Source organism: Doryrhamphus excisus, linkage group LG20 (assembly GCF_037039965.1).
Source record: "Doryrhamphus excisus strain RoL-2023G ecotype Guam linkage group LG20, RoL_Dexc_Guam_v1.1, whole genome shotgun sequence".
NCBI lineage: Eukaryota > Metazoa > Chordata > Actinopteri > Syngnathiformes > Syngnathidae > Doryrhamphus > Doryrhamphus excisus.
The window spans coordinates 3534750-3560827 of NC_136376.1; the positions used below are offsets into that span (position 1 = coordinate 3534750).

A 26078-nucleotide genomic window follows, 5' to 3' on the forward strand; every position below is an offset into this window, starting at 1 on the left:
ACAATGAGGACTGCCATAATAAACACAACAATAACAAGAGATTTGGGTCATATAAATAAAATTGTCATTTGGTATTTTAAAAAACGCACCAACCACCAAGGCCACTTGAAAATTTGACATAAAACAACAGATGTTGGGTTTCTGTATGTGGGTTTCTGTAAGTGTGCAGATGAGCGTCCATGCAGGGTTCCCAGACCACCATCGGTCCGTCGGAGTGGGTTAACCAGGTAGCAATTAAAAATAATAATAATAATCATCATCATCTGAACGCAAATGTGCCAAGTTCGTTGTTCTCGTTGTTCAGTCATTTTGGATTAAAGTTAAATAGAACTAATCTGCAGCTTTCCACAGTGGCATTGATTATGTAAGACTGTAAGGGTTCTCCTGCACTGACCCCGACCAAAACATGACAATAGCATTACGTCACGATGAGGTCTGGAGAGCACTTTTCTTTTTTTCGTTTGACGGGAATTTGTCGGTTTAAAAAGGTTGGGGATCCCTGCTTTAAAATGCACTAAAAAACTAAAGCAATGAAGCTAATGCTCATAATGTGCAGTGAATTAGTGGCATGGGTGTGTAAAGTGTAAATGTTGAAGGTGTGTAGGAGTGAACGATCTAGGCGTCTTATGAGTTGGGGCGATGGCGGGTGGAGTGCTTGCTTCTACTTAAGTTAGCATAACCACAAAACCAGAGGTCAAACAGAGTGCAATGATAAACACAGGGGAGTGAAAGAGGCACAAGTGTTTCTCAAAATCATCTGACCAACTCCAAGAACTATCTGCAGCGACACCAACGCTGTCCGGGAGTCTCCACGTGAATCCAAACAGCGGGGTAAAAAAACGGGAGGAAAGTGAGCAATTTGGAGCCCAAGCATCCATTATGTGTCCACCGCAGGGTTCTTCTTTGGCCCCACGGGCAAGGAAGGAAGGGGAGAGGAGTGTAGTCGGGTGGTTTCTTGCTTTCATCAGTCAGTCTCATTTAGACTGCACGGTCTCCGCCACTCCTGGCCTCGTTCGTGAATCCATTTGTTTGATACTAAAGACAGAAAAAAACACACATTTTACTCTTTGTAATACAGTAATTTACTGTATTTATGTAATGTATTTACTGGCCATTCCTCTCATGGATAGCCAATTAGTAGCTGGGAGCCTTCTTCACTTCAGTTAGTACATAAAAGTACATAAAAATACACATCTTGCCTTTTTCTCACTTCATATATAATATATATAATTTCATCATGACCTTCCCTTTGAGACAGAGGTGCAGCCTCAGGTGCCATTTACGGTCAAAAACGTATATTATGTCATAATAGTCTTCATTTTATGAGGAAAAATATGAAAAGAAAAAAGGTTTATGAGAAACATGTTGTAATCAGTCTCAGAATGACGCCGGGCCGCACTTTGGACACCTCCTGGCTCAGTAAAATATACAGGGTCTTTCGAAATATTTCATAAGCTGATATCAAAGCAAATTTGATTTTTTTTTTTTAATTTATCTTTAATGATATAGAGATGCCCTTCACTGGAAGACTTTTGTGAGGGCGTTCACCAACACCAATGCAGATTTGGAAAAAGAGGAAGGATGCATGTGCATTTTCTGAAACATCCTGTATGTTTATCTTTATTTTTCTCAGGCTGCTGTGCGTCTCTTGAAGTCTTTCTCTGAAGTCTTTGAAGTCTTTCTCTGTGAGTGTTGCTAACCAAAACAGCAGCACCTACTAAGGCATGTAAACAAACACATTTGGACGAGTATCACCAAGTCTTAATTAGTCCCTTTTTCATTTATTTGTTGTAACATTATTATTATTATTATTATCTATTGGTTTAAAATGATGATAATAGATATGCATTTGTACAAAAACATCTAAAGGTGACTAACTAAAAGTCACTAAAAGTAATAGGAAATGACTCCACATCATTTAGTCACTGAGAAGAACTCACCCCACTTATTGCCCACCAAGACAGGGCAAGCTGCATGCCGCGTGCTGTAGTCTCCCTCCCCACTGGGAAAGAGATTGTACCAGAACACAGCAGAACCCTGGAAAGAAGAAGAAAAACACACATAAGCCACTAATAAGAGTTCTGTGATCTAGAAGGAGCCACATTTCAGTTCTTCGGAAGTTCAAATAATAACCAGAAGGAGCTTTTTATCCCACATCCTACATTGGATATTCATAGTCAGTAATATGGTAATAAAGACCTTTAGAGGCCTAACTGATGCTCCAACATCTGGGAATACTGTGGCGCCCCCTGCTGACACGTCACTCATCTAGGACAGGAAGAGAAAAGGGCAGGTTGAACTTTCATGCCATGTTCTGCATCGTTAAGTATCAAGACTGGACTCACGTAGAAGAGCCACGTTGCTATGCGGTTGCCGGTTCCTAGCTCTTTAAAGGCATCCGGCTCGTCTTTCTGTGGAGAGACAATTTCAGGCTCAGCATCCTGGCATGAAAACATCCCAGCATATAAGTGTGTGGACAAAGAGGGCGTACCCTTCCAAAGTCAAAGTGAGGCTCGTACTGACCGCCGACGCCATAGTTTGCAACCTGTGGAAAAAAGGTGGAAAGATTTGGAGATAGCATTCTTGATGGGTATGGACATGTTTCCACACAGTGATGCAGCTTAGCATATCGTTTAGGGTTTGTGGTGCTAAAGATTCATTCATTCATTTTCTACCGCTTTTCCTCACGAGGGTCGCGGGGGTGCTGGAGCCTATCCAAGCTGTCTTCAGGTGAGAGGCGGGGTACACCCTGGACTGGTGGCCAGCCAATCACAGGGCACATATAGACAAACAACCATTCACACTCACATTCATACCTATGGACAATTTGGAGTCGCTAATTAACCTAGCATGTTTTTGGAATGTGGGAGGAAACCGGAATATCCGGAGAAAAAAAACAACAAAATAACAAAAAAAACATTCTTCGGGCGAGCCAGCCAATCACAGAGCACATCTTGACAAACAATCATTCTTCGGGCGAGCCAGCCAATCACAGGGCACATATGGACAAACAACCATTCTTCGGGCGAGCCAGCCAATCACAGGGCACATATAGACAAACAACCATTCACACTCACATTCATACCTATGGACAATTTGGAGTCGCTAATTAACCTAGCATGTTTTTGGAATGTGGGAGGAACCCGGAGTACCGGGGGTAAGGGGAGAACATGCAAACTCCACACAGAGATGGCCGAGTGTGGAATTGAACCCTGGTCTCCTAGTTGTGAGATCTGCGCGCTAAGCACTAGACCGCCGTGCCGGGTGCTAAACATGACTGGTGAAAACAATTATGTGATTGTGGTTTAGTGTACCAATCTAATTAGAGTTCATGTTAATAATTGGAAGTAGGCGATAGTTGAAGAGAGGTTCCAATTGATGAATAATAATGATTTAAGTGGGTGAGTGTTAAGACACGACCCCCCCCCTGAAAGCCTTTACCTGCAGTTCTTCTGCTGTGTCCATTTCCAAGCCCGTGAGATCCTCGATCCTCTGGTTGATGGTTTCGATGACGGGATCTTCGTAGCCTGTGAGCCATGCGCTGGAACAGAGCAGGGCCGGTTGAGAAAGCAGAATCTCCAGCACGGGAGACGGATGCAGGCGGTAGTCAATAAATCATTACGGTGAGAAAGACGTCATGCACAGATGCACGGAGGCGGAGGAAGCGCGAGGCAAAACAAGCCCAAGATTCAGAATCTCCAATCAGCTGTGGGTGGAGGGGTTGGTGGCACTTCAACTGCTTCAACATTGAGCTTTATTTTCTTCTTCAATGAAAGTATACCTGCATTTGTACCGTATGTACATGTGGTATATTATATTGTTCATTTCTCTGCACATTCTAAAAATACAGTAGAAATTTAATAAATAGCAGTAAATTTTCACAAATAAAGATAAAATATTGAGTTAATAATCAGAATTAATAATTAGAGAATAAAGTTGAAAAAACAAAGACAGAAAGTTGTAATATGATAAACAAAACAAAGGATAAAGTTGCCATTTTAAGTAGGCTGGAGAAAAAAAGTTATACAGTAATCCCTCGTTTATCTCGGTTAATTGGTTCCAGACCCAATCACGATAAATTAATTTCTGCAATGTGGTTTTCCTTCATTACATATCAAATATATTCATAGAGCATAGTAAACCTGTTTACAACCTTCTACATATGGTTTTTATTATTATTAGAGACCTCTAGACATGAATTAGCACACCTATAGTCACCTTTACGCTCATTTACCTAATATAGTCGATATAATCAGCGAAAATAAGCCTATTAAGACATAAATACGCCTCATGCTCATGTGTGTTTGAATAAATGTCTTCAGGACGTGTGGACAGGAAGTGATGTCGGGGGTTCCAGACCCAATCACGATAAATTAATTTCTGCAATGTGGTTTTCCTTCATTATATATCAAATATATTCATAGAGTATAGTAAACCTGTTTACAGCCTTCTACATATGGTTTTTAATATTATTAGAGACCTCCAGACATGAAATAGCACCCCTATAGTCACATTTAGGCTCATTTAACTGATATAGTCAATATAATCAGCAAAAATAAGCCAAATCATAGTATATTTGAATATTACAAAATCAAAATATGATAAAAGACTTAATATTACAAGAAAAAAATATACAAGCGGAAGGTTGGTATTTAGACTGAAGCCTTAGAAGGTTCTGATATGGAGGCTGAGGAAGCATAGCAGCACTGCAGCAGCAGCAGCAGCAGCAGCTAAAACGAGCCCATGAGATGATGAATGCGGTAGAGATTCATTCCCAGAAGTATGACAGAGGAAATATTCAATGTGCTGGACATGGAATATAGTCAGAAAAAAAAAAAAGCTAAGACCATCACCGGTTCAACTCTGCAGTGCTGTGACTTTGTCCAAACCGTAGCGAGAAACAGCTCTGATGATGCAATAAGTCTCAGATGAAGAGTTTGTTTGACCCGTAACCCCCTTACCTCTTAGAGACTCTGTATTGGGCAGTGGTAAGCTTCCCAGTTTGGGGGTCATGCACCGTGGCTCGCTTTAACTACAGTAGTTCCCACCGTGAAAGGACACCGAGGTGGATGGAGAGGGCAAAAAAGTGTGAGGGGGGATGCAATACATAAGTGGACAGGAAGGCGGGAGAGAGAGAAAAAGAAAGAGAGAGAGAGAGAGAGAGAGAGAAAGAAGAACAGTCACTCAATGTTGTTGTTGTTGTTGTCATGACCCTTAAGTATTAAAACTTCCCCTGGCTCAAGGAAACAGCAACTATGTTAATATCAACTACAGCAGAAACAAAGAGTAGCCAGAGGGGAAGAGGAGGAGAAAACACTCCCTCCATCTGTGTGTTCCTCCCCTCGGTCTTGACAGTATCCCCTGGCTCCAACTTACCTTTTACTGATCCTGTAGGATGCCGTCTCCAGTACTCCCGTGACGGGGTTGGAGATGGTGGCCCTGCGTAGCTGTGAAGCCAGGCATATGGTTTACCACACACATGCTCGTGTGCGTGTGTCACTAGTGTGTCTGTTGTGTTTCTTTAACCAGCAACATCATATCCTCCAGAATGACAGCCCAAGAGCTTGTCCAACTACGTGACAGGCTTGCATGAATAACAGATAATGTGGAACTAAAGCGTGGAAAATTGGCCACCCGTGGAAATTGAGGTTGCTTTTTTTAAGAATGCCTGTGCACAATATTTACCTCAAGGTTCTGTATCATGCAATGCTTACATTCTAATGATGTTGCAATAGCAACATGTGACCCGAGAGTCTGTTTATGAGCACAAACGTCAGAAAAATTTATTACCCGCCTTACTTGTTTGCATCACATTGAGAGAAGAGCGGTGCAAATGGTCACTTTTGAAGGGACAAAAATCCTTCCCAGGAGGGCAGCATTGGGATTTAAAAAAAAAAGGCTTCACTACACATCTTAAAACAAAACCTGGAACATAGCAGGGCTCTACATTAAAAACAAAAATTACTTGCCCACAGGGAATCCTTAAGGTGAGAACTACTTGCCCGCACTTGCCCCATGTAAAATGAAAAGACTGCCATAATGATATCATCTCATTTTTTGTGGCAGATTGCTACGGTAACTTCAAAAAGCATGAATGCAAACAGCGTGAGCAATGAAAAATAGCGTAATTAAGGGTCAAAATATGTGTACAAAAAATGAGTACACGTTGGCAGGTCTGTGTATATGGCACAAATCTATATTTTTCATGTCTATGCTATGTGTAAACATAACGTGACGTACCCTTGGCTTTGCCAGCTGTTTGACCTTCTCAATTTCTTTCTCAGAAATGATGTTGAGGAAGCGTACGATGTACGGTCGGTCCCACTCGTCTTGCTGCTTGACCGGTCCCAGCACATAGAAGGGGTTGCGGTTGTTGTCATAGTAACGGCAGAAGAGTCGGCTCTCCCTACGAGGATTCTGAGGGCAACAACTGAAAAAGTTACCAAACATGTGACTAAAAAGTGAAAGTCAAATGTTTGTGATGCTAACCATTTTGATGCCCTCTCCACGACACAGCATTTCATACTTCTTCCTCTCAGGGATCAGACTGAAGGCCTTCTTTTCTTTCTTCTCCTTTGGCTTCTTTTCTGGTGTCTCTTTCTTCTCAGGCTCTGTCTGTTTGGTGGCGTCCTCTTTGGCTTGTTTTCTCTGCTTCTCCAGCTGGAACTCAAAGTACTTCACGTTGCCTTTGGCCCGCTGATGCTCTGGGTCTGAACATTGGAAATAATTGAATATGACCACGATACAGATTCAGTATTAACCTTAAGTTTGGAGACACTTTATCATTCAATAGCATTAGAAAGTATATTTGAATGGTATTGTTTGTAAGCAGGGCAGCACGGCGGTCTAAAATTAAAATTAAAATTAAAATTAAAATTAAAATTAAAATTAAAATTAAAATTAAAATTAAAATTAAAATTAAAATTAAAATTAAAATTAAAATTAAAATTAAAATTAAAATTAAAATTAAAATTAAAATTAAAATTATCCTAATGCTTTTTAAAATATTTTTATTTCTTATGTGAAATTCTGGCTGCACGGAGTGGTTAGCGCGCCGACCTCACAGCTCGGAGACCAGGGTTCAATTCCACCCTTGGCCATCTCTGTGTGGAGTTTGCATTCGTGGGTTTTCTCCGGGTACTCCGGTTTCCTCCCACATTCCAAAAATATGCTAGGTTAATTGGTGACTCCAAATTGTCCATAGGTATGAATGTGAGTGTGAATGGTCGTTTGTCTATATGTGCCCTGTGATTGGCTGGCTGTAATTGTACCCCGCCTCTCACCTGAAGACAGCTGGGATAGGCGGTAGAAAATGAATGAATGAATGAATGTATGTAAGCAAATTACTACAAACATGAATTCTAACATATTCAAAATCTAAACCTAAAACTAATATAACCAGTACCACAATATACTGGCTAAGAAGAGGAATACTGGAATTCACATAATCACAAATGTCTCGCTGCGTGTTTTTCCAAGTTAAAAAAAAAAAAGACCTACCCAGTTCAAGAAGCCTCTTGGTGTACTCCAGGGCACGCTCCAGCTCCCCCTGCTGGTAGATGGCATAGCTGAGGTAGTCCAGTATTGTCACTTTATCCACTGTGGACTCCTCTCCCTCGTCGAGTTGTTTCAGGGCCTGTGCCATCCACAGCTCGGTGTGGTAGTAGTCAGCGTCTGTGTAGGCAATCTTTCCAAGCTCATAACAATCCTCTGCAGTCATGAGAGTCTTGTGCTTGGCGCCTGAAATGCAAAGGGGCATAGTAAAGTACCATGGAAAAGACCATGAGGTGTTGTAAAGGCCCTCTATGATGAACAAGTGATTTATTAATGATGTTCTAACAGTGATATGAAATTGGTTTTGTGTTTGTGGAGGAGCTTGCTTGGACTTACTTATTGACTGTTTGGAAAGCGAGTCTAAAATAAACAAAAAAGGAATTACCAGGCAGGTTTCCTGTGGAGATGCTATTGGCATCTAATCTGTATGTGTCCTGCAAACGGAGGAGAGCTTTGGCTGCCCCGATCTGGTCGTCATCCGTGGGGAAGTACTGCCTCTGGATGGTCAGGTTGGAAATAAAACCTGATGGAAAAGACAAGAACTTAATCCAAATCCTAACCACGTCTTGCTTAGGATGTACCATCTGTGGTGTCACTGAGTACGAGGCTTTCCAGGTCGGTCCATTCAGTGTTCAGCCTCTTCATCAGCTTGAAGGCGTTAACCGGATGGCCCAGGAAGCCCTCTGGGTCTTGTGTCGCAGTGGCCGTCAGAGCTTCTAACTTATCAGCCCACCTGTCAAAGACATGAATGATTAAAATCAAAACTGAATGACCACAATTAGGATGGCGGCCATTACTTTTTGACCCGCTCCAGCTTGCTCTCCTCAGCTTTGATGTAGTCCTTGAGGGACGTGACGAGGTCTTTCTCGGTGAACAACAGGTCTGTCATCTGACCTGGGGAACACACATCGGCGACGTGAATGTACATCCTATACTATACATCTAGAGTGTGATATCTTTTACCGATGGAGGTGAAGAAGTCGTGGGCTGAGAGCGTCGGCCGACAGCTCAGCAACAGGAGACACCAACATAGCAGCAACTTCCTGTGGGGACATGCATTCAGTTAGGCGACATATTTTATTTAATGCCTTAGTAATTCAAATGTATTCCTTTTGATTATTCAGAAATTACTCCCATTTTATATATATTTTTTCTTATATTTATTCCCCTAAAGCAAAAACGCATTTATTAAAAACAGAAAAATATACAAACTTTTTCAGTGCTTTGGTTCCGATTTTCTACAATAAAAGCTGATAAAACATTCCACTGTTCTCAAATATCTTAATTTTTATTTTTCTGCACAAAATAAGATGAAAAATAAATAAACAAATCAAGAATAAAGAAAATCAATCAGTAATAAATAAATATAATAATAATAATAAAACGGCAAATAATAAAAACTTAAGAAACCACATATAGTTGGTGGGTAGACAAATTATTTTTTTTCAGATTAAAATGAACAAAGCATTATTAGAGCCCTGTAGACATGACAAAACACGACTATAGTCACATTTATACTCTTTTTATTTACAACATATTGCGCAACTGCAGGGTCTTGAGACACATGCTAACTCGCAAAGTAGAGAGCTAGCGACCTAAACGGTAGCCTTCAAGTTATTTCCTTTAAACTTAAATAGCCAAAAACTTACCACTTCCACACGGATAGGGAGATTAACTATTCACAGTTATTTAACCTTTAACATGAACATTAATCAAACGTAATAATTTTTTCTGGGTACATGATACCATACAGCATCCATATCAAACTTTCATATCAAGGCGGGGGCCTCAAACTTGTGTCCTGCGGGCCACATTTGGCCCGCGGGCCATGTGTTTGAGACCCCTGCCCTAAAGGGAACCTATTATGCTTTTTTTCACTTCCACACACAAAGAGACAGACGTCTACTGTATGTAATTTGTGTATCTTAGCAACGCTAACCTTTGTTCTGACCACAAGACATGCCAGTCGGAGCTGGTAGTTGATAGTTTATAGAATCAAAAGGTTGGGCGTGTGTGGTAACTCCCCAATTTCCTGTAGGTGAATGGCTAGCTGTCTCTACATGCCGAGGCTGGGATTTCCTGTGGTCGACCACTCGGCCCACTCAGTGCGACCCAGTGCAGGATGATCACAAGTAATGAGGCATAAAAGACCTCAACTCGTCACACCGATTAAAACCGCATGTTTAACACCGAACATGTGAGACAATTTGGATTTAAACAAGCGCTAATGCTTTTGGAATCAGACACAGGTTGGTTGCTCTGGAGGCAAGACGCAGGCTCAGACAGGTTTTTCTCCACATCGACCGTCTTACGGAGCATTTTAAAACATCATGTGGCATTTAGGTCCACCGTTCACAGGGTGAAATAAAAATAGTAGCATAATAGTAATAGTCTTTCATACTAAGCCGGAAAAGCAGGAAGCAACCAAACACATCTTCTCCAACAAATTATATCATAACTACGGCACATATTCTGGCATTAAACAGAGCTCATGTTGTCATTCCTGCGTTAGCATCGCAAGGTGTGGCTCTAAACGGAGCGGGACTTCTGCAGGAATGGCCGTCACAGGTATATTTTTCATAAATGGAGATTTATTTTGACCTGAAATGTGCAAAAATCTGCTGCTGATCTGCAGTGCATTGGAAAGTGGTATTCTTAATACTGACCATCGGGAAAATAACATTATTATTAATGACTGTCCATGATGTGCTGCTTGTTGCTATACCTCCATGAACCCAGGAGGGAATAAAAGAATGAGTGCATATATATTGTGCAACAAATGTGCTTGCTGTTATTGCATATTTGTGCAGCCTGATTATCTTGCTTAGAATTGAGATTGTGATTCTCTGGGACAATTTCTTCACCTTTCATGTGTGCTTACTTTTTAAAGAAATCACACTCTTTTAGTAATATATCATTATTATTTGACTCCTCATTCTGTTGTTCTGCTTTAAAAAAACTACCAATGGACTTTCTACCATTCTTTTGCGATGTCAGTTGACAACAGGGGACCTTTATTTTGTAGAATGAATACAAAAACAAAATAATGAGTCAAAAATAATCAAGTCAAAAACATGACACGCTCGCTCAATCCACAGTATATTCATGCATGTAATAAAAGTCTAGACTGTGAGGCTGACGTACTCACCACTTGGTCACCATTTGGCTCGGCGAGACACACACCTTTTAATTAACAATGTCATATTAAATGGAAATATACAGTGGAACCTTGTTTAGCGTTATTAATGTGTTCCAGGTCTGAGTATATTCCAAATCGAATAAATTTTTCCCGTAAGAAATCATGCAAATCCAATTAATCTTTTCCAAAAAAAAAAAAAAAATATTAACAATTATTCAATTATATTTTGACATGCAGAAAAGGTATATAAATGAAAAGAATTAAATTAACATTTAAGGTAATTTCTACCTTCATTGAAAACATGATTTCTGATCTTGAACAACAACATATAGGAACTTGAATGCACCAAATCCAATGTGTGTTCAAGTTTGTTGTGCTGTCATTATGGATTAAAGTGAAAAGGAACTATGTACAACTTTACACAGTGGTACTGTTACCATTCCAACTCAACAGGATTTTGGTGTTACCTTATCAGTCTACAATAAAAGCCCCCATTAAACAAAACATGATTTCTGATGTGCCTTGAACAACAAAATATAGGAACTTGAATGCACCAAATCCAATGTATGTTCAAGTTTGTTGTGCTGTCATTATGGATTAAATTGACAAGCAACTATAAACAACTTTACACAGTGGTAATGTTACCATTCCAACTCAACAGGATTTTGGTGTTACCTTATCAGTCTACAATAAAAGCCCCCATTAAACAAAACATGATTTCTGATGTGCATTGAACAACAAAATATAGGAACTTGAATGCACCAAATCCAATGTATGTTCAAGTTTGTTGTGCTGTCATTATGGATTAAATTGACAAGCAACTATAAACAACTTTACACAGTGGTAATGTTACCATTCCAACTCAACAGGATTTTGGTGTTACCTTATCAGTCTACAATAACCCCCCCCCCCCCCCCAAAAAAAAAATTTTAAACAATTTTCCTGAAGTATTTAGCTAAAATAGCATTGAATGACAGTGTGCTAAGTACTGTGTCACACCGCATGAAAGTGAATGGAAGAGGACTGCCACGTCTTCGCCCCTCCCCGCCGGAGAGCCTTAAGCGTTGCTAGATAAACGTAATACATTATAACTGGCATCATTTAAACAATAAAACACTTAAAATAGCCAACACCAGGCGAGAAGGCTTTAATTTGATTAGTCACCAAACTGTTTTCGCTTCCGACGCGAGGAAAGTCTATTTACGCTGTTGTTAGCATGTAGCTTCAGCTAGCATCCACTGCTCGGGTCACTGGTGACGTATAAATGACATAAATGATGCTATAAATGGCACTTTAAATGACGTTTCAAAAAGCACCGCTAATTCTAACGGATAAATATATGTTTTAAGGCAGAGGCTGTGTACTAAATACAATACAAATGCCACAACAAAACGCAAACGGGGTTGTCAAGGTTACCACTTTCTGCTTCGACACACAAAAAATAAGCGTCGGTAAACATTCGTCATTTCACGCCAAACAAGTTTAAATCACAGTAGAAGAGTTAAATCGTTAAGAAAGTTGAAGCTAGTTTGCTTCCAGTAAGCTAACCTAGCTTAAGAGGACGAATGTACGCTGCAAAAAGTTGCAGAGATTGTCTTTTAAATGAAGGGCATTAAGAACCCGGCTATAATAGTAGCGTATCGGTGTCGTTATTTACCTAAAAAGATGCATCATGGCAGCAGGAAAGAGTTGGCGGTGCAGTCGGGAGCGAAGGAAGGTCCTTTCTGATGAGATGTCCCGGTGCACTGTTGGACATCTCCTGTCCTTAAGGGCTGGACATGCACAATCCAAGACTGGGAATGCTGCTACGTGCAGACTCTCACATGTCTCCTCAGCCGGGGAGGGGGGGCAGACTTTGGGGGGTGTCATTCAGAATCATAGGATATATTTTGGGGGTTTTCATATTTCAACTTCAACCTCAAAATGTATATTAATCTGTCACTTCCTGCTGGTAAACAGTGGGCTTTTGGTCACATTATGCTTCATTTAAGCTTTATTTTGGTCATATTCTCTTCCTATTTCTCCCACATTCCAGAAAAATCCTTCCAACCACAACGTGTCTGGTGGGAGGGCATTCCTGAGTTCAACAGGGTGGAGCTTCAGAATGTGTGTGTGTGTAAAGCTGTTAGGATGACTTGTGTGTTTTAGATGCAATAAATCACAACTAGCAGCATTTTTGCAGGAATGTCACACAGCAGTCTTGCATGCATATAATTGAAGAAAACTATTTTCTACAGAATAATTATACAATTTATTACCTTCTAATTGGGGAAATAAGTTTGCAGACTCATGATTATGAAATTTGTTCTCAATCAGAAATCACTCCACACTCTTTATTGCTCTCTGGTTCTACCATATTTTACCTATTGTGTGGAAATATGAGGTAATAACTATAAAAGCAATCTTCACTCGCTAAATGTACTGCAAAAAAAGGCCAGTAAGGATAATTCATAATGCCGCCTACAGAGAACATTCTAAGTTCTTTTTTCTAAAATCACAAATACTTCAACTTGCTGATATAGTTCATCTTCAAACAGCTAAAACAGGGGTGGGCAAACTACGGCCCGGGGGCCACATCCGGCCCGCCAAGTGTTTGAATACGGCCCGCCCAATCTTTCCAAAGTATTTCATTTAAACTCAACATACAACCTTATTATAATTATTATTAGAACTATTATGATTATTATAATTATTATATTAACACTAATTATTATATTAATTATATATAATATTATTGTTATATTTGCATATTTAACATAATAATAATATAATAATTATTATTTTAATTTTATTGTAATTATTATAATATTTTATTATTTTTAAAATATTTAAATATAAATATAAAATAATAAATAATAATAGCAGATTGCATGACAATTTTACAGATACAATAATACCAGGTGGACTGTTACGTGTAAAATATATACATACATACATATACATATATATGCCCACCCCTGAGCTAAAACAATGCATAAGGCTAAAAATAACCAATTAGCTAAAAATGCTAAACATTTGAAACACTTATATGCTAGGACTACGTTAAAAAGCCATAGCATTTCAGTATGTGGAATCAAACTATGGAATGGATTGAGTAAGGAAATCAAACAATGCACAACGATGAGCCAATTCAAGAAACAAGATTGCGACTCTTCTAATACCTGCTTTAACGTGAGTGTGTTTGGCTGAACACCTAATTTGCAACGTACCTTTAGGGGACCGAGAAGCACATATCCGTAAAACTTCATCAAGAATTGTTGAAAAACATGGCTGCCATCATGTATGTATGCATGTTTTGGGGTTAGGGTCAGGTTAAGAGTTTAAATTAAGGTTATGTAAAAGTCATTTCCAGTGTAGGTACCCAAAAAAGGGTTCCACGTTTTTACTGTGTATGTGTGTCCACATTGCAGTGACCCCACACCCTGCACGAGCACGAGCGTGTGTTTACTTTACATGCCGCCATGTGGAGCCCATGATGGATTAACCAGACTGAGGACGTACAAACAGGGAACAGGGGGAGGGGACGCGAAACCACAAAGTGAAATGTCACAAACAGGTGTCAAAGCAGAGACAGAAACGGGACCGTTTGTTGAGTTCAGTGACTTCAATGATGTCACACGTCCAAGAATCTATAATGGCATTGAGCCGTAAAATAAAAAGCTTTATCTGTCTTGGAAAAAAATGTGGTCAAACACGCAGTGATGGTGTCACTTTCTCTGTGTTGTCAGATAAACAGATATTTATTCAAGACCGTGCACAACTGATTATTTAATGACAAAGCGGGCAAACAAACCCGCATGGGGCCAAAGTCCAGTTGGACAATTCAAGAGCACAAGGCGAGTGAAAGCAGTGTCAGCAGGGAGGCTCATACAAGCATTTATTAGTGTGATTTAATTTATTATTATTATCATTATGATGGAGACTGTAAGTGAGCATTCTTAACGAAAAGGTGAGTATATACTGTATTGATTTTTGCGTTTTCTTTTTCATTCTGTCCGTGTGAGCTTATTCATTCATGATGTCTGAATTGAATAAAAAGCCAGGTTAATGAATGACAGCTCGGAGCAAGTGCAACCACACAAGGAGAGAATAGCAAATGGTTTAATCCAGAGGAATCAGCGTGTTTGATGCTGTGTTCTCTTTTTTTACCACCTAACTCCAGATATGATCTCCCTGGATTGAGAGCAGTCGAATCACCGCACAGAATGATGGCTTGCCACTTGGCTGAAAGGTAATCATTGGACGCTACTTTTTGCTTTAGATGTTGTTGTTCAGATGTAGGACAATCAGTGATGGGAATAACGACGTTTAAAATAACTAACGCCGTTACTTTTTTCAGTAACGGGTAATCTAACTAATTACTTTTACTTTCAACATAACTCGACACCCCTTTGCTGCACGTTACTGATGCCGCCTCAAAATATATCACTTCATAACTAATCTACAGCGTTGTGAGAGTGTGAGTGTTGCACATAAACAGATAAGCAATGAGGATTGGCTCAGGTTTTACTCAAATTGCGTCTTCAGCCAATCAGAGAATTTGAGTGGGCGGGTGTTTAGAGCACATAAGCAATGACGATTGGCTAAAATTGAGTAAGATTGCGTCTTCAACTAACTAAAGAACTTAGATGGGCGGGTGTTTAGAGTACATAAACAATGAGGATTGGCTAAGATTTAGCGAAATTACATTTTCAACCAATCAGAGAACTTGGGTGGGCGGGTGTTTAAGGCACATCCAAAGTCCTAACTGCATAGCGAGAGATGGCGAGTGAGTAGGACTCTAGTGAGAAGACAGAGTTTGCCAAATGGAAGTACAGACACTACTTTAACCTCGTTGATGTCAAAGGTAAAATGTACATTATGTCCCCGAAAAAAAACTTTGTCCACGTCTTGTGTGAGGAACTCAAACCCACAGAAACACCTGTCGACTGCAATAAATACTAACCTCTGTAATGGTACGGTCTTTGCTGTGTGGGCGGCAATACTTTTACTGGTAACTAGTTACTTTAGTAGTGGACTAACTGAGTTAGTAACTTTTTTGAGAAGTAACTAGTAATTATAACTAATTACTTTTTAAAGTAACGTGCCCAACACTGGGGACAATACAAAACAACCATTTAAAATGGTTGAAAATACCTTAAGAAAAGAGACGAGAGGCTGAGAACCATACTGTCCTGAATTTCATGAATCTATCACGAATCTTAAATAGAGCATACATGGTGACGAAGGGTGAAGACAAGGTCGGAACATCTACTATCTTAAATCTAATCTAATCTTCATCTGAATTGGAAGGTGGAGGAGGTGGAGTCGCCGCGCCTTGAGTCACTCATCCAACCACACCCTGAAGCCGCTAATGCCCATCCTCGGCCTGGCGGCTGTCTTTGCGTATGGCCTGGCCGACAAGCTTCGTGCCTTTGTGGTCCGCATCTTCATCCCTCAGTACCACTACCCGTACGTTGTGAGTCTCTGCTTCGGAGAGGTGGGTGTCTGATGCGAGAAAACATTTTACCATGTTTAGTATTTGGGACTGTTGATGAAGGATATTCAATGAGGGGGGGTTGAATGTTTAACCAAATGCTTCAAAGTCTTTGCATGCATAAGTCCAAAGGTCGATGCCAGTGACTGAAGGACAATCACTGGAGCAAAACCTTGAGTGATGTTACGGATCATGAAGTCACTATCCCTGATGTAAGACAATGTGATGTAGATAGATGTAAAAAACAAACAAAAACATTAACACTATTTGTTTTGGTTTACCTGGCGGCACGGCGGTCAAGTGGTTAGCGCGCAGACCTCACAGCTAAGAGACCAGGGTGTGTGGAGTTTGCATGTTCTCCCCGTGCATGCGTGGGTTTTCTCCAGGTACTCCGGTTTCCTCCCACATTCCAAAAACATGCTAGGTTAATTAGCGACTCCAAATTGTCCATAGGTATGAATGTGAGTGTGAATGGTTGTTTGTCTATATGTGCCCTGTGATTGGCTGGCCACCAGTCCAGGGTGTACCCCGCCTCTCGCCCGAAGATAGCTGGGATAGGCTCCAGCATAAACAACACAAAAATGGTTGTTTTACATGAAAATAACAATTCATTTACTAATATAACACCATTTAATATTTACAAATTTCACATTTGGAATTGAGACCCGGGTTCAATTCCACCCTCGGCCATCTCTATGTGGAGTCTGCATGTTCTCCCCGTGCATGCGTGGGTTTTCTCCGGGTACTCCGGTTTCCTCCCACATTCCAAAAACATGCTAGGTTAATTAGCGACTCCAAATTGTCCATATGTATGAATGTGAGTGTGAATGGTTGTTTGTCTATATGTGCCCTGTGATTGGCTGGCCACAAGTCCAGGGTGTACTCTCGCGTGAAGACAGCTGGGATAGGCTCCAGCACTCCCCGCAACCCTCATGAGGAAAAGCGGTAGAAAAAGAATGAATGAATATCTGTCCAACTGTTAGCTGGCAGGTCACTTCCTGGTTAAAGCCTGCCTTATGCTTCTGCAGCAAGGCGCCAGTTTATGCTAAATCGACTGGCTCCTCCCCCTTCCAAAAAATGTAACCTTTCCAATGTCTGCAATTTTGGTATTTAGCCTTCGCTGGTTGCGAGAGTGGCATTTTTAAAACATTCAAAACTAAGGAAAGAATGAAGCAAATGAAAAAGTATCCCATAACATTGATTACCTGCTGCTCCAACAAAGCTCTTGGTGTCGCTTTGGTCACCATTGTTCACTACTAGACAGGAAATATAATTATATAAGTATATTAGATATTCGTAAGAGAGCAAATATTGATGCTGTCTCTTAAAAAGTTAAGAAAAAAAGAAAAGTTTTGACCTTGAAATTGTGATGACATCCACCGTGGTTATTATTGTTAAAGTTCAGACGTCATTACTCCAGACGAGCCATCTGCTGGGCTCACTTTTATGGTGCAGTAGTTGATGCACATCTCAGTGCTCCATTAAACACACCATCTGTGATTATAGATCCCGCCCTTTAATCGGGCTAAATAAGGCAACCAAACTATAGAAGTAAGTATGATGCAATGCAGTGCTGCACTACTTTATACAACAATAATAATAAATCATGTAATGTTAAATTACTATCTTTGTAAAGAGTATATAATAAAACATATAAATATTATATAACAACGTTACTTTCTGCAGGTTCTGGTATCTGTGTCCTTCTTCAACGTCCTCCACATCCTGGGTGTGGCGCCATTGAGGCGGTACAATCGTCCTCTAGGCGAGCGTCTCCTGGTGCCCTCCATCTGCAGCAGCGTCCATGCTGTACTGGCCATGTGGGCCGAGGCCAGTGGCGCATACGGGGGCCTATTCCCCCTTGCCATGGGGCTGCTGCCTCTTACCACCGTGGGCCTGAGCTATGCGCTGAAGGTGACAGCGGCGCCTTCAGGCCATGCCTCTGTGTTGGTGTCCATCCTGACTGGGTCATCGCTTGTCTTCACAGGTAAACCCACATTGATGTCTAAACCTTAGACTCTCATCTGTCATCCGAAAAAAAAAGTTAGTTTCTACAACATGAACAACACAAAAAAGTGTGCGTGTGCATGCGTTCAAATTTCCCATCAATGTGTAACCTCCGAGAGATGCCTTCCTGGTCACTTCCTGGTTGTTGCAGAACATGTATTTCATTGGGAGAGGTGCATGCCCAGTTCTTTCATTCATTCATTCATTCATTTTCTACCGCTTTTCCTCACAAGGGTCGCGGGGGGTGCTGGAGCCTATCCCATCTGTCTTCGGGCACCCCCAATCACAGGGCACATTTAGACAAACAACCATTCACACTCACATTCATACCTATGGACAATTTGGAGTCGCCAATTAACCTAGCATGTTTTTGGAATGTGGGAGGAAACAGCAGTACCTGGAGAAAACCCACGCAATTGGAATTGAACCCAAGTCTCCTAGCTGTGAGGTCTGTGCGCTAACCACTAGACCGCCGTGCCACCCTGCCCAGTCCTTATAAAATGCAATTCTGCCATCTTGGGGGGCTCAAAACTGCATCAAACCTCATTTTCAATACATTAGGATCATAAGGTAATAATATTATGAGTAAAAAATAGCGTAAAGGTGAAATATGAGACAAAAATGTTTTCCCATAAGTCAGTTAAAAACAAATGGCAGTATAAAGGTTGTATAAAGTTTAACGTTTTAAAGAAAAAAGTGATAATATATATATTTATATATAATATATATAATATATATATATATAATATATATATATATATATTATATTATTAGATTTTCTATGCTGCTTCTCCTCACTAGGGTCAGGGAGACACTGGAGCGTATCCCAGCACCCTGGACTGGTAGCCAGCCAATCACAGGGCACATATAGACAAACAACCATTCACACTCACATTCATACCTATGGACAATTTGGAGTCTGTTATAATTTTATGATAAAGTCAAAATATCATGAGAATAAAGTCATAATATTAAGAGGAATAAAATGTAGAAGACAAAAAAAAGCAAAAATGGCACCTTGTGACCTGTCTTCCCACAGCCTGGCATGGCCCATCGCCTGTAGAACCCCTGGAGTACACGTATGCACCTCTGGCCGTCATCCTCCTCAGCCTCTCCCTCACCTGGCTGTCCAAAGTGTCCGAATGTGAGCACCAGGCCACGGCTTTGGACATCTACTACACCCGGCTGGTGAACCAGTGCTGGCTGCTTGGCCTCTTGTGGACGCTGCACCCAGACGGCCCCCTGCTGGTGCTGAGTCGGGCCAGCTGGCACAGCCTGCTCTTCCACGGGTACCTGCTCGCCATCCTCCTGTTGGGGATGCTGCTCAACTTGGCGGTGGCGATGACGGCGCTGTGCAAGTCGCCGCTGGCTGCAGGTTTGTTGCACACAGCTGGACAATTGATGCAACCGTTTGTGCTGCTACTCCGGCTCTAGTGTGAAGGACTAGACTTCAATGGGGCGGCACGGTGGTGGAGTGGTTAGCGCGCAGACCTCACAGCTAGGAGACCTGGGTTCAATTCCACCCTCGGCCATCTCTGTGTGGAGTTTGCATGTTCTCCCCGTGTATGAGTGGGTTTTCTCCGGTTTCCTCCCACATTCCAAAAACATGCTAGGTTAATTGGCGACTCCAAATTGTCCACAGGTATGAATGTGAGTGTGAATGGTTGTTTGTCTATATATGCCCTGTGATTGGCCGGCTACCAGTCCAGGGTGTACCCCGCCTCTCGCCCAAAGACAGCTGGGATAGGCTCCAGCACCCCCGCGACCCTCGTGAGGAAAAGTGGTAGAAAATGAATGAATGAACGACTTCAGTGGCGCCCCCTATGGGTTGTGCTGCAAATGCTTTTTAAGCACATGTAATACAAACATTGTCCAAGTTTTGCTTAGTAATTATAGTACTGTCAGAATGAAGCAATGCACTTTTAATGCAAAAATATTTATTGTGTTACTGCCAATCATCTTCACGCTCACACAAAACACAAGCTATTGTAAAAAGTTACTGAATGCCTTAATGAAGGTGTGTACATTACATTACATTACATTTTAGTCACTCAAATGCTGGTGAACTTTTAATTATTCCACATAAATGTTTTTTAGGACTTCCTACACACTTCCCTCCATGATGCTTTCACAATAAAACACCAATACCTGTTTTTTTGCTTTAGTTGCGGACAGAAAAAACGAGCAAGTCTTGATATTTCATCACTTGTTGCCCATTATGAGCAATCGGAGTTCGGAGGCAGGCGTATTCCCAGACTCTGCAGCAGGTTGGATGCAGGCCCGGCCAGCCCGGCCTGGCAGCTGAGGGACTCCAGCAAGTTGGTGACCAAGTTGAGGTCCACGTCCAGGGGCTGAATCTCTGCCGTCTCCTCTGCCATTGTCGCCCCTGTCGGTTGGCTCGGGAGGAGATTTGTGGCGGGGGGCTGGGCGGAGCTTTTGTCTGGAGTGGTCTTGCTGTAATTCTGCAGAGAGGTATGAGAGTCACTAAAATGCTAACTGATTAGTACCAAGCCACAAGCCTAAACCACCCAGATATAAATGAGAAGCCATTTTCCATGTTCTCTTTACAAATCCTACCGTCTGATTAAAACTTTGTCCAATATTTGTGCTCATCAGCTCCTGGTCCATTTGGTCCATATATTCTCGGAGTGTATCCAAAGCCTCCATTCCATTCATCTCTTTCTCTTCGTCTTCCTCCTCCACAACCTCTTCTCCATCCTCCTCCTCCTCCTCGTCATCATCAAGATCATCTGAATCTAGCTCTTCTTCATCTTTGCCTCCTGGACCACAAATAAGGCAGATTGAGTAAGATTAAAAAACGATGTGTACAACCAATCATCTCACCCAAGAGTCGGTCCAGTGCGCTTGTCATGGAGTCTGTGTCGAAGCTGAAAGGTTGAGATGAAGTGGACCTGCGATGGAGAAAGAAACAGGAAGTAAAATACCGCAAGAGTTCGCCCGTTGGTTGAGAACATGGTCTTCTCACCATGGCAACTCTGCACCCTCGTGTGACGACATGGCGTTGAGGAAGCTCTTCATCTTCTGGCTGACTGATACCAGGCTGTAACCCGCGTCCTCTTCCTTCTCCTCGCCTGCCTCCGTATCCGCGACGGGCTGAACCCGTCTCGCCTTGCTGCCGTGTGCTCTGACTCCGCCTCTTTCATCCAGCATACGTTCCAGATCCTGGGCGGTGACATCCAGCCAGCTGTCGCCTGGAAAAGACACATTTAGTTTGGTACTGATCAGTCTTATGTAGTCAAATGTGACGTTTACTGCCATTGCACTCACTGTCCTCTTGGGGGAGCTGTGACTCTTGTTCCCTCAGCTCCTCAATGTCGATGGGACACGTGCGCAGCAGTTGCAGAACTTCCTCCCCTGGAGACATGCCACTGGAAGGCACACATATTAAACGAGATCTTATTACAATGTCACCTAATGCATATATGCTTTACATTTACAAGGTCTCACCTGGATTTCGAGGCGACGGACTGCTTAAAGAAGGTTTCGGCTGATTTCATCAGATGTTTATAGCATGCTGAACCCTCCATCTCCCCCTGCGTTTGGGTACGAAATGTTACTATGTAGATACTGTAAAAGCTCCAATTAAAACTATTCATTACGTCTGCTATCATCGCCGATTGTGTAGTCTACAAATACATACATAATACCACCAAAGTCTCTAAATAGCACGGGGATAAAAAGCAGTTGTGGCTGTAGGCAACCTCCTGTGTGTGTGTGTTTTTTTTTAACTATCTCCACAAGATGACAGCAGCTGCAATTTGAAGTATCAAGAGTGGTCAGCAGCCTTATCTAGTATCTCTACATGCACTTTAAAATGTCATCCCTCGTTTATCGCGATTAGTGGGTTCCAGCTCAGACGGAAATATGGGAATTTCCGCCGAGTAGGATGATGCCTAATTCATAAATGCAATATTTTTGTAGTTCCAGCATAAAAAAACTATTTAAAACCTTCTAAATAAGGTTTTTTATCATTGTTAGAGCCCTCTAAATAACACCCCTATAGTCAATTTTACACTTGTGTTACCCAATATAGTTAACATTATAATAGAAAATAAGACGCCTTAGACATAAATAAGACATTACATTGTCTCAATGTGAAAGGTTTTTAGCATTGTTAGAGCTCTCTAGATAACACCCCTATAGTAAATTTTACACTTGTATTACCCAATATAGTTGTCATTATAAGAGAAAATAAGACACCTTAGACAAAAATAAGACATTACATTGTCAACGGTTTTTAGCATTGTTAGAGCCCTCTAGATAACATCCCTATAGTCAATTTTACACTTGTTTTACCCAATATAGTTGACATTATAATAGAAAATAAGAGGCCTTAGAAATAAATAAAACAATACCTCGTCTCAATGTAAAAGGTTTTTAAGCATTGTTAGAGCTCTCTAGATAACACCCCTACAGTCAATTTTACACTTGTATTACCCAATATAGTTGACATAGTAGACTATCTATAAATAAGACATTACATTGTCTCAATGTTACATTCCCGACATCTCGTGGCCAGTGTACTACAATACTACTGCGATGGCCCAGTGAACCTTCACACAGGAGCTGCTGTCAGCCACAACTCAGTCACTCTCCACACTGCTAACCATGCTCGCTTACATTAACAGGCGGTAAAAGGCAACACGCTGTAAACACACAGTCGCATTGGAGTCTACCAACCCGGAAGTAATCGTTCCTCTTCAGACTCTGCATGAATCCTTTCCACTGAGGGTTACAGCTAACGGAGTCGTCATCTTCTGAAGATGGCAGCTTGCACTTGGAGCACAGGATCTCAAAGCCGTGAGCCTGGAAGAGAGGACACACATCCCGCTCACAGAAAGGCTGGTACCTTCTCAAACTCAAGACGCAAAACAAAGAAAATGGTGCAGCCTTGTCTCACCAGCTTCATGCCAAGTTCGTGTGCTTTGAACTGGGGGTGAGAGCGAGCGGGCAAGGTGAAGCCGCTCCTCCTGTCTGGCTTGAAATGTTGCTGCTGCAGCTGAGCGTAGAGGCAGCGAGTGAACGTCACCTGAAAGATAGTAGTACGACATTAATCCCGACAAGGTACTACTTTAAATTAAAACATTTGATAACGATTACCGAGGTCAAGACTCGCGTGTCAGGAGGGAATTTCCTGAAGTTCCGGCACGCCTGGAGATCCACAGGGTCCCGCAGGTAGAAGGCGGACACGGCCGGGGCCACCAGGTCGGGTCGCTGAGATAAAACTACGGCGACCCCTGCGGGTATGAAGCAGTGGGCACGATGCAGGCTGGCTTGAACCTTCTCGGGATATCTGCAATCAAGATATGACTTTATACGTCATCTACAACAGTGGTTCTCAACTGGTGGGTCAGGACCCAAAAGTGGGTCGCAGACAGCTAGTCAAAAAAGACATAAAAATATGTACTTTGAAGTAAAATTAAGCAATATTTAATCATCCTTTGTCCTTGGTATAAGTGCATTGCATAGTTAGAAGTAGAATATACGTTTTTGTGATATTTTTCGTACTTCATTCACTTTATGCATGAATGATGAAAATATGAGCTGGAAACCTCATATTACAAATATACAACATAAGGTGGCCAGAAATATTTAAATATTGAAAAAAGCATCAGAAATCACTCCACTCTCTTTATTGCTCTCTGGTTCTACCATATCTTATTTATTGTGTGGAAATATGGGCTAATAACTATAAAAGCAATCTTCACAGCAAAAAAAAGGTCAGTAAGGATAATTCATAATGCCGCCTACAGAGAACATACTAACTCCTTATTTCTAAAATCACAAATACTTCAACTTGCGGATATAGCTAATCTTCAAACAGCTAAAATAATGCATAAGGCTAAAAATAACCAATTAGCTAAAAATGTCATCCAGTACTTCTCTACAAGAGAGGAGAAATATGATCTCAGGGAAGAACTACATTTGAAACACTTCTATGCTAGGACTACGTTAAAAAGCCATAGCATTTCAGTATGTGGAATCAAACTCTGGAATGGATTGAGTAAGGAAATCAAACAATGCACAACGATGAGCCAATTCAAAAAACAAAAAAAAACTTAAACTATATTAAGAAAGCAGGAAGTGAACAAATGTAACAGTTATTGATTGTAAAAGTACCAGATGGAGGGGTAGGATTTAATAAGCTTTGCTTCTTCCTACTCCTTTTGGAAATGTGGAACTGTGAACTGATTATGTGATGCATTCAATTGTAATCTGATGCATGTTCAAATGAAATTAAACCATTACCATTACCGAATTTATCATGTTCCTCTGTATTTCCTTGGCAAAATACCAAAAGATGCTAGGCGATTGACACAGGACTGTGTAAAGTTTGGGAACCACTCAAAAAGAATGAATGTCTGCCACGCTGCTAAGGAGCCGACGGTTCTGTGATGCATGCATTCATTCATTAACTGAATGATCTCATAACAAGCCAGGCAGCTGCGTCTCATTTTATCTCTCCTCTGTTCAAGGACACAATCTGTTGGTTACTTTATCGCAACTATTCTTTTCAATGATGTCAATTAAAACTTAAGCACCCAAAAGAAGCGATTCTCTGGCCTTAAGAATGAAGTCTGTATATATATTACTTTGACCGGAAAGGTGTGTCTTCTCACCCATCTAGACGCTTATCCAGGGCCAAAATAATCTCATGGCTGGCCCGGCAGGCTTCCGGCTGCTCGGAGAGCAGCGCCACAGCTTGCCTAACACTGGGGACCACATCTTTTGGGAACCCGATTGGACTGGAACGCGAGGGACAGGGCAGGATATGCAATGCACTCCGATAGAGGAACACCTGACAATGAGTATAAGATTATAAAAATATACATGTAACATATATAAATTATGACTTATGCACTATGGTTGGTGTACACTCACTCTGTTCTCACTTGTATCCGGATTTACCCACTTAGGGAGATGATCTGCTACTTCGATTAGAAGAAATTCCCCGTCGTTGTCCTCCACTCTGCACAATAATAAAAGAAGAAATGAGAACCAAGTCTTTAACCAATTAATGCAACGTTAACTCATTTATTCCTCACTTCGCTGCAAGCTGTGGATATGCCTCAGTAATTTTCTTCAGAAGATAAACAATAAACCATTCATCTTCCACATTGTCCCCAAACTGGGTGCTGCCACCAATGTGAGCCGGAACATTTCCTAGATATAAAGGTACAACATAATAATCACTGGGGTGTAGAAATTTGCAGAACAGCAATATTGATAAGTACTATTACCTTCTTCCGGGTGATACTTGAGGTTGAATGACTGATTTTGCCAAATGTACTGCATTGAGAGAGGCGCCACTATAGCAAGAAGATCCTCCACAAGACTTAAGAGATGTTCCTCTTCAATAGAACCGCCAGGCTGGGTCATAAAGAGCTTATAGTGGACCGAGTCCTCCTGTACCACTCTCCTTTGCAGTTCGTCCATTGTGGCAATTGATTTAAATTACTGGAAAAGGGTTCATACGTGTGAGATGTATATTTGTACTTACAATTAAGCTTCTTTCTAATTGCGTGTTTGGCTTATGTTTTAACAGTCTGATTAGGTAAGTATGGATATAATTTAGTACCGTGTATCTTCCAACATACCTGTTTACTTGTGTAAAAGACGCAAATTCATGACGACTGAATAATTATGAATAAATGTTGAACTTGACGCTAGTATCTGCACGTCTCTGTCACGCCATTCTTCCGTGTTTTGGGTCCTACTCTTAATTCTGATCGAAACAGAGTCCAAAACAATAGTTCCTACTTTATGCGAGAAATTGCACCCTTTTATCACACAAGAAATATACAAATATTATATTAATATTTAATTTGTACACATATATTTCCTCATACAATATCGTAAGAATTTTACTTCTAGGTCCAA

General features: G+C 41.2%; 3 protein-coding genes across 4 annotated transcripts; 1 reads left to right on the plus strand and 2 right to left on the minus strand.

Moving 5' to 3' along the window:
• Positions 1–532: 532 nt before the first annotated feature.
• Positions 533–12510, minus strand: p4ha1b (prolyl 4-hydroxylase, alpha polypeptide I b). Of its 2 annotated transcripts, none has more exons than XM_058058943.2 (15): positions 12351–12510; positions 8518–8597; positions 8352–8448; positions 8136–8287; positions 7940–8077; positions 7501–7740; positions 6490–6710; positions 6241–6417; positions 4962–5032; positions 3442–3541; positions 2492–2545; positions 2346–2411; positions 2200–2268; positions 1941–2037; positions 533–1035 (listed from the first exon to the last, which is right to left on the minus strand). In XM_058058943.2, the coding sequence occupies exons 1-15, from the start codon at positions 12365–12367 to the stop codon at positions 965–967; spliced, it is 1650 nt and encodes a 549-aa protein (XP_057914926.2). In that variant the 5' UTR covers positions 12368–12510; the 3' UTR covers positions 533–964. The 2 variants fall into 2 exon arrangements, with proteins under 2 accessions (XP_057914926.2, XP_057914925.2); XM_058058942.2 differs by lacking the exon at positions 4962–5032 and adding an exon at positions 5377–5447.
• Positions 12511–15415: 2905 nt separating this feature from the next.
• LOC131108107 (uncharacterized) lies at positions 15416–21414 on the plus strand. Its single transcript, XM_058058899.2, has 4 exons — positions 15416–15539; positions 15986–16172; positions 17856–18156; positions 19216–21414. Exons 2-4 carry the CDS (start codon positions 16047–16049, stop codon positions 19608–19610), a joined length of 822 nt encoding a protein of 273 aa, XP_057914882.2. The 5' UTR covers positions 15416–15539; positions 15986–16046; the 3' UTR covers positions 19611–21414.
• ecd (ecdysoneless homolog (Drosophila)) lies at positions 20100–25941 on the minus strand. The gene is made up of 14 exons (XM_058058896.2): positions 25796–25941; positions 25439–25655; positions 25244–25361; positions 25080–25167; positions 24818–24996; positions 23298–23490; positions 23098–23226; positions 22878–23003; positions 21645–21730; positions 21465–21565; positions 21163–21388; positions 21021–21088; positions 20754–20956; positions 20100–20638 (listed from the first exon to the last, which is right to left on the minus strand). The coding sequence occupies exons 2-14, from the start codon at positions 25632–25634 to the stop codon at positions 20393–20395; spliced, it is 1959 nt and encodes a 652-aa protein (XP_057914879.2). The 5' UTR covers positions 25635–25655; positions 25796–25941; the 3' UTR covers positions 20100–20392.
• Positions 25942–26078: the final 137 nt, after the last annotated feature.

Excerpts from the sequence above, each read along its gene's own strand:
- p4ha1b (XM_058058943.2), bottom strand. Across the intron at positions 8,288-8,351 it reads AAGCTGGAGCGGGTCAAAAA|GTGGGCTGATAAGTTAGAAG; the intron begins GTAATGGCCGCC and ends TGTCTTTGACAG. Across the intron at positions 2,038-2,199 it reads CATCAGTTAGGCCTCTAAAG|GGTTCTGCTGTGTTCTGGTA; the intron begins GTCTTTATTACC and ends TCTTCTTTCCAG.
- LOC131108107 (XM_058058899.2), top strand. The coding sequence starts at position 16,047 with ATGCCCATCCTCGGCCTGGCGGCTGTCTTTGCGTATGGCCTGGCCGAC. Across the intron at positions 16,173-17,855 it reads TGAGTCTCTGCTTCGGAGAG|GTTCTGGTATCTGTGTCCTT; the intron begins GTGGGTGTCTGA and ends TACTTTCTGCAG. Across the intron at positions 18,157-19,215 it reads GTCATCGCTTGTCTTCACAG|CCTGGCATGGCCCATCGCCT; the intron begins GTAAACCCACAT and ends GTCTTCCCACAG.
- ecd (XM_058058896.2), bottom strand. The coding sequence starts at position 25,634 with ATGGACGAACTGCAAAGGAGAGTGGTACAGGAGGACTCGGTCCACTAT. Across the intron at positions 25,362-25,438 it reads CAAGTATCACCCGGAAGAAG|GAAATGTTCCGGCTCACATT; the intron begins GTAATAGTACTT and ends CTTTATATCTAG. Across the intron at positions 23,491-24,817 it reads CTGGATAAGCGTCTAGATGG|ATATCCCGAGAAGGTTCAAG; the intron begins GTGAGAAGACAC and ends TCTTGATTGCAG.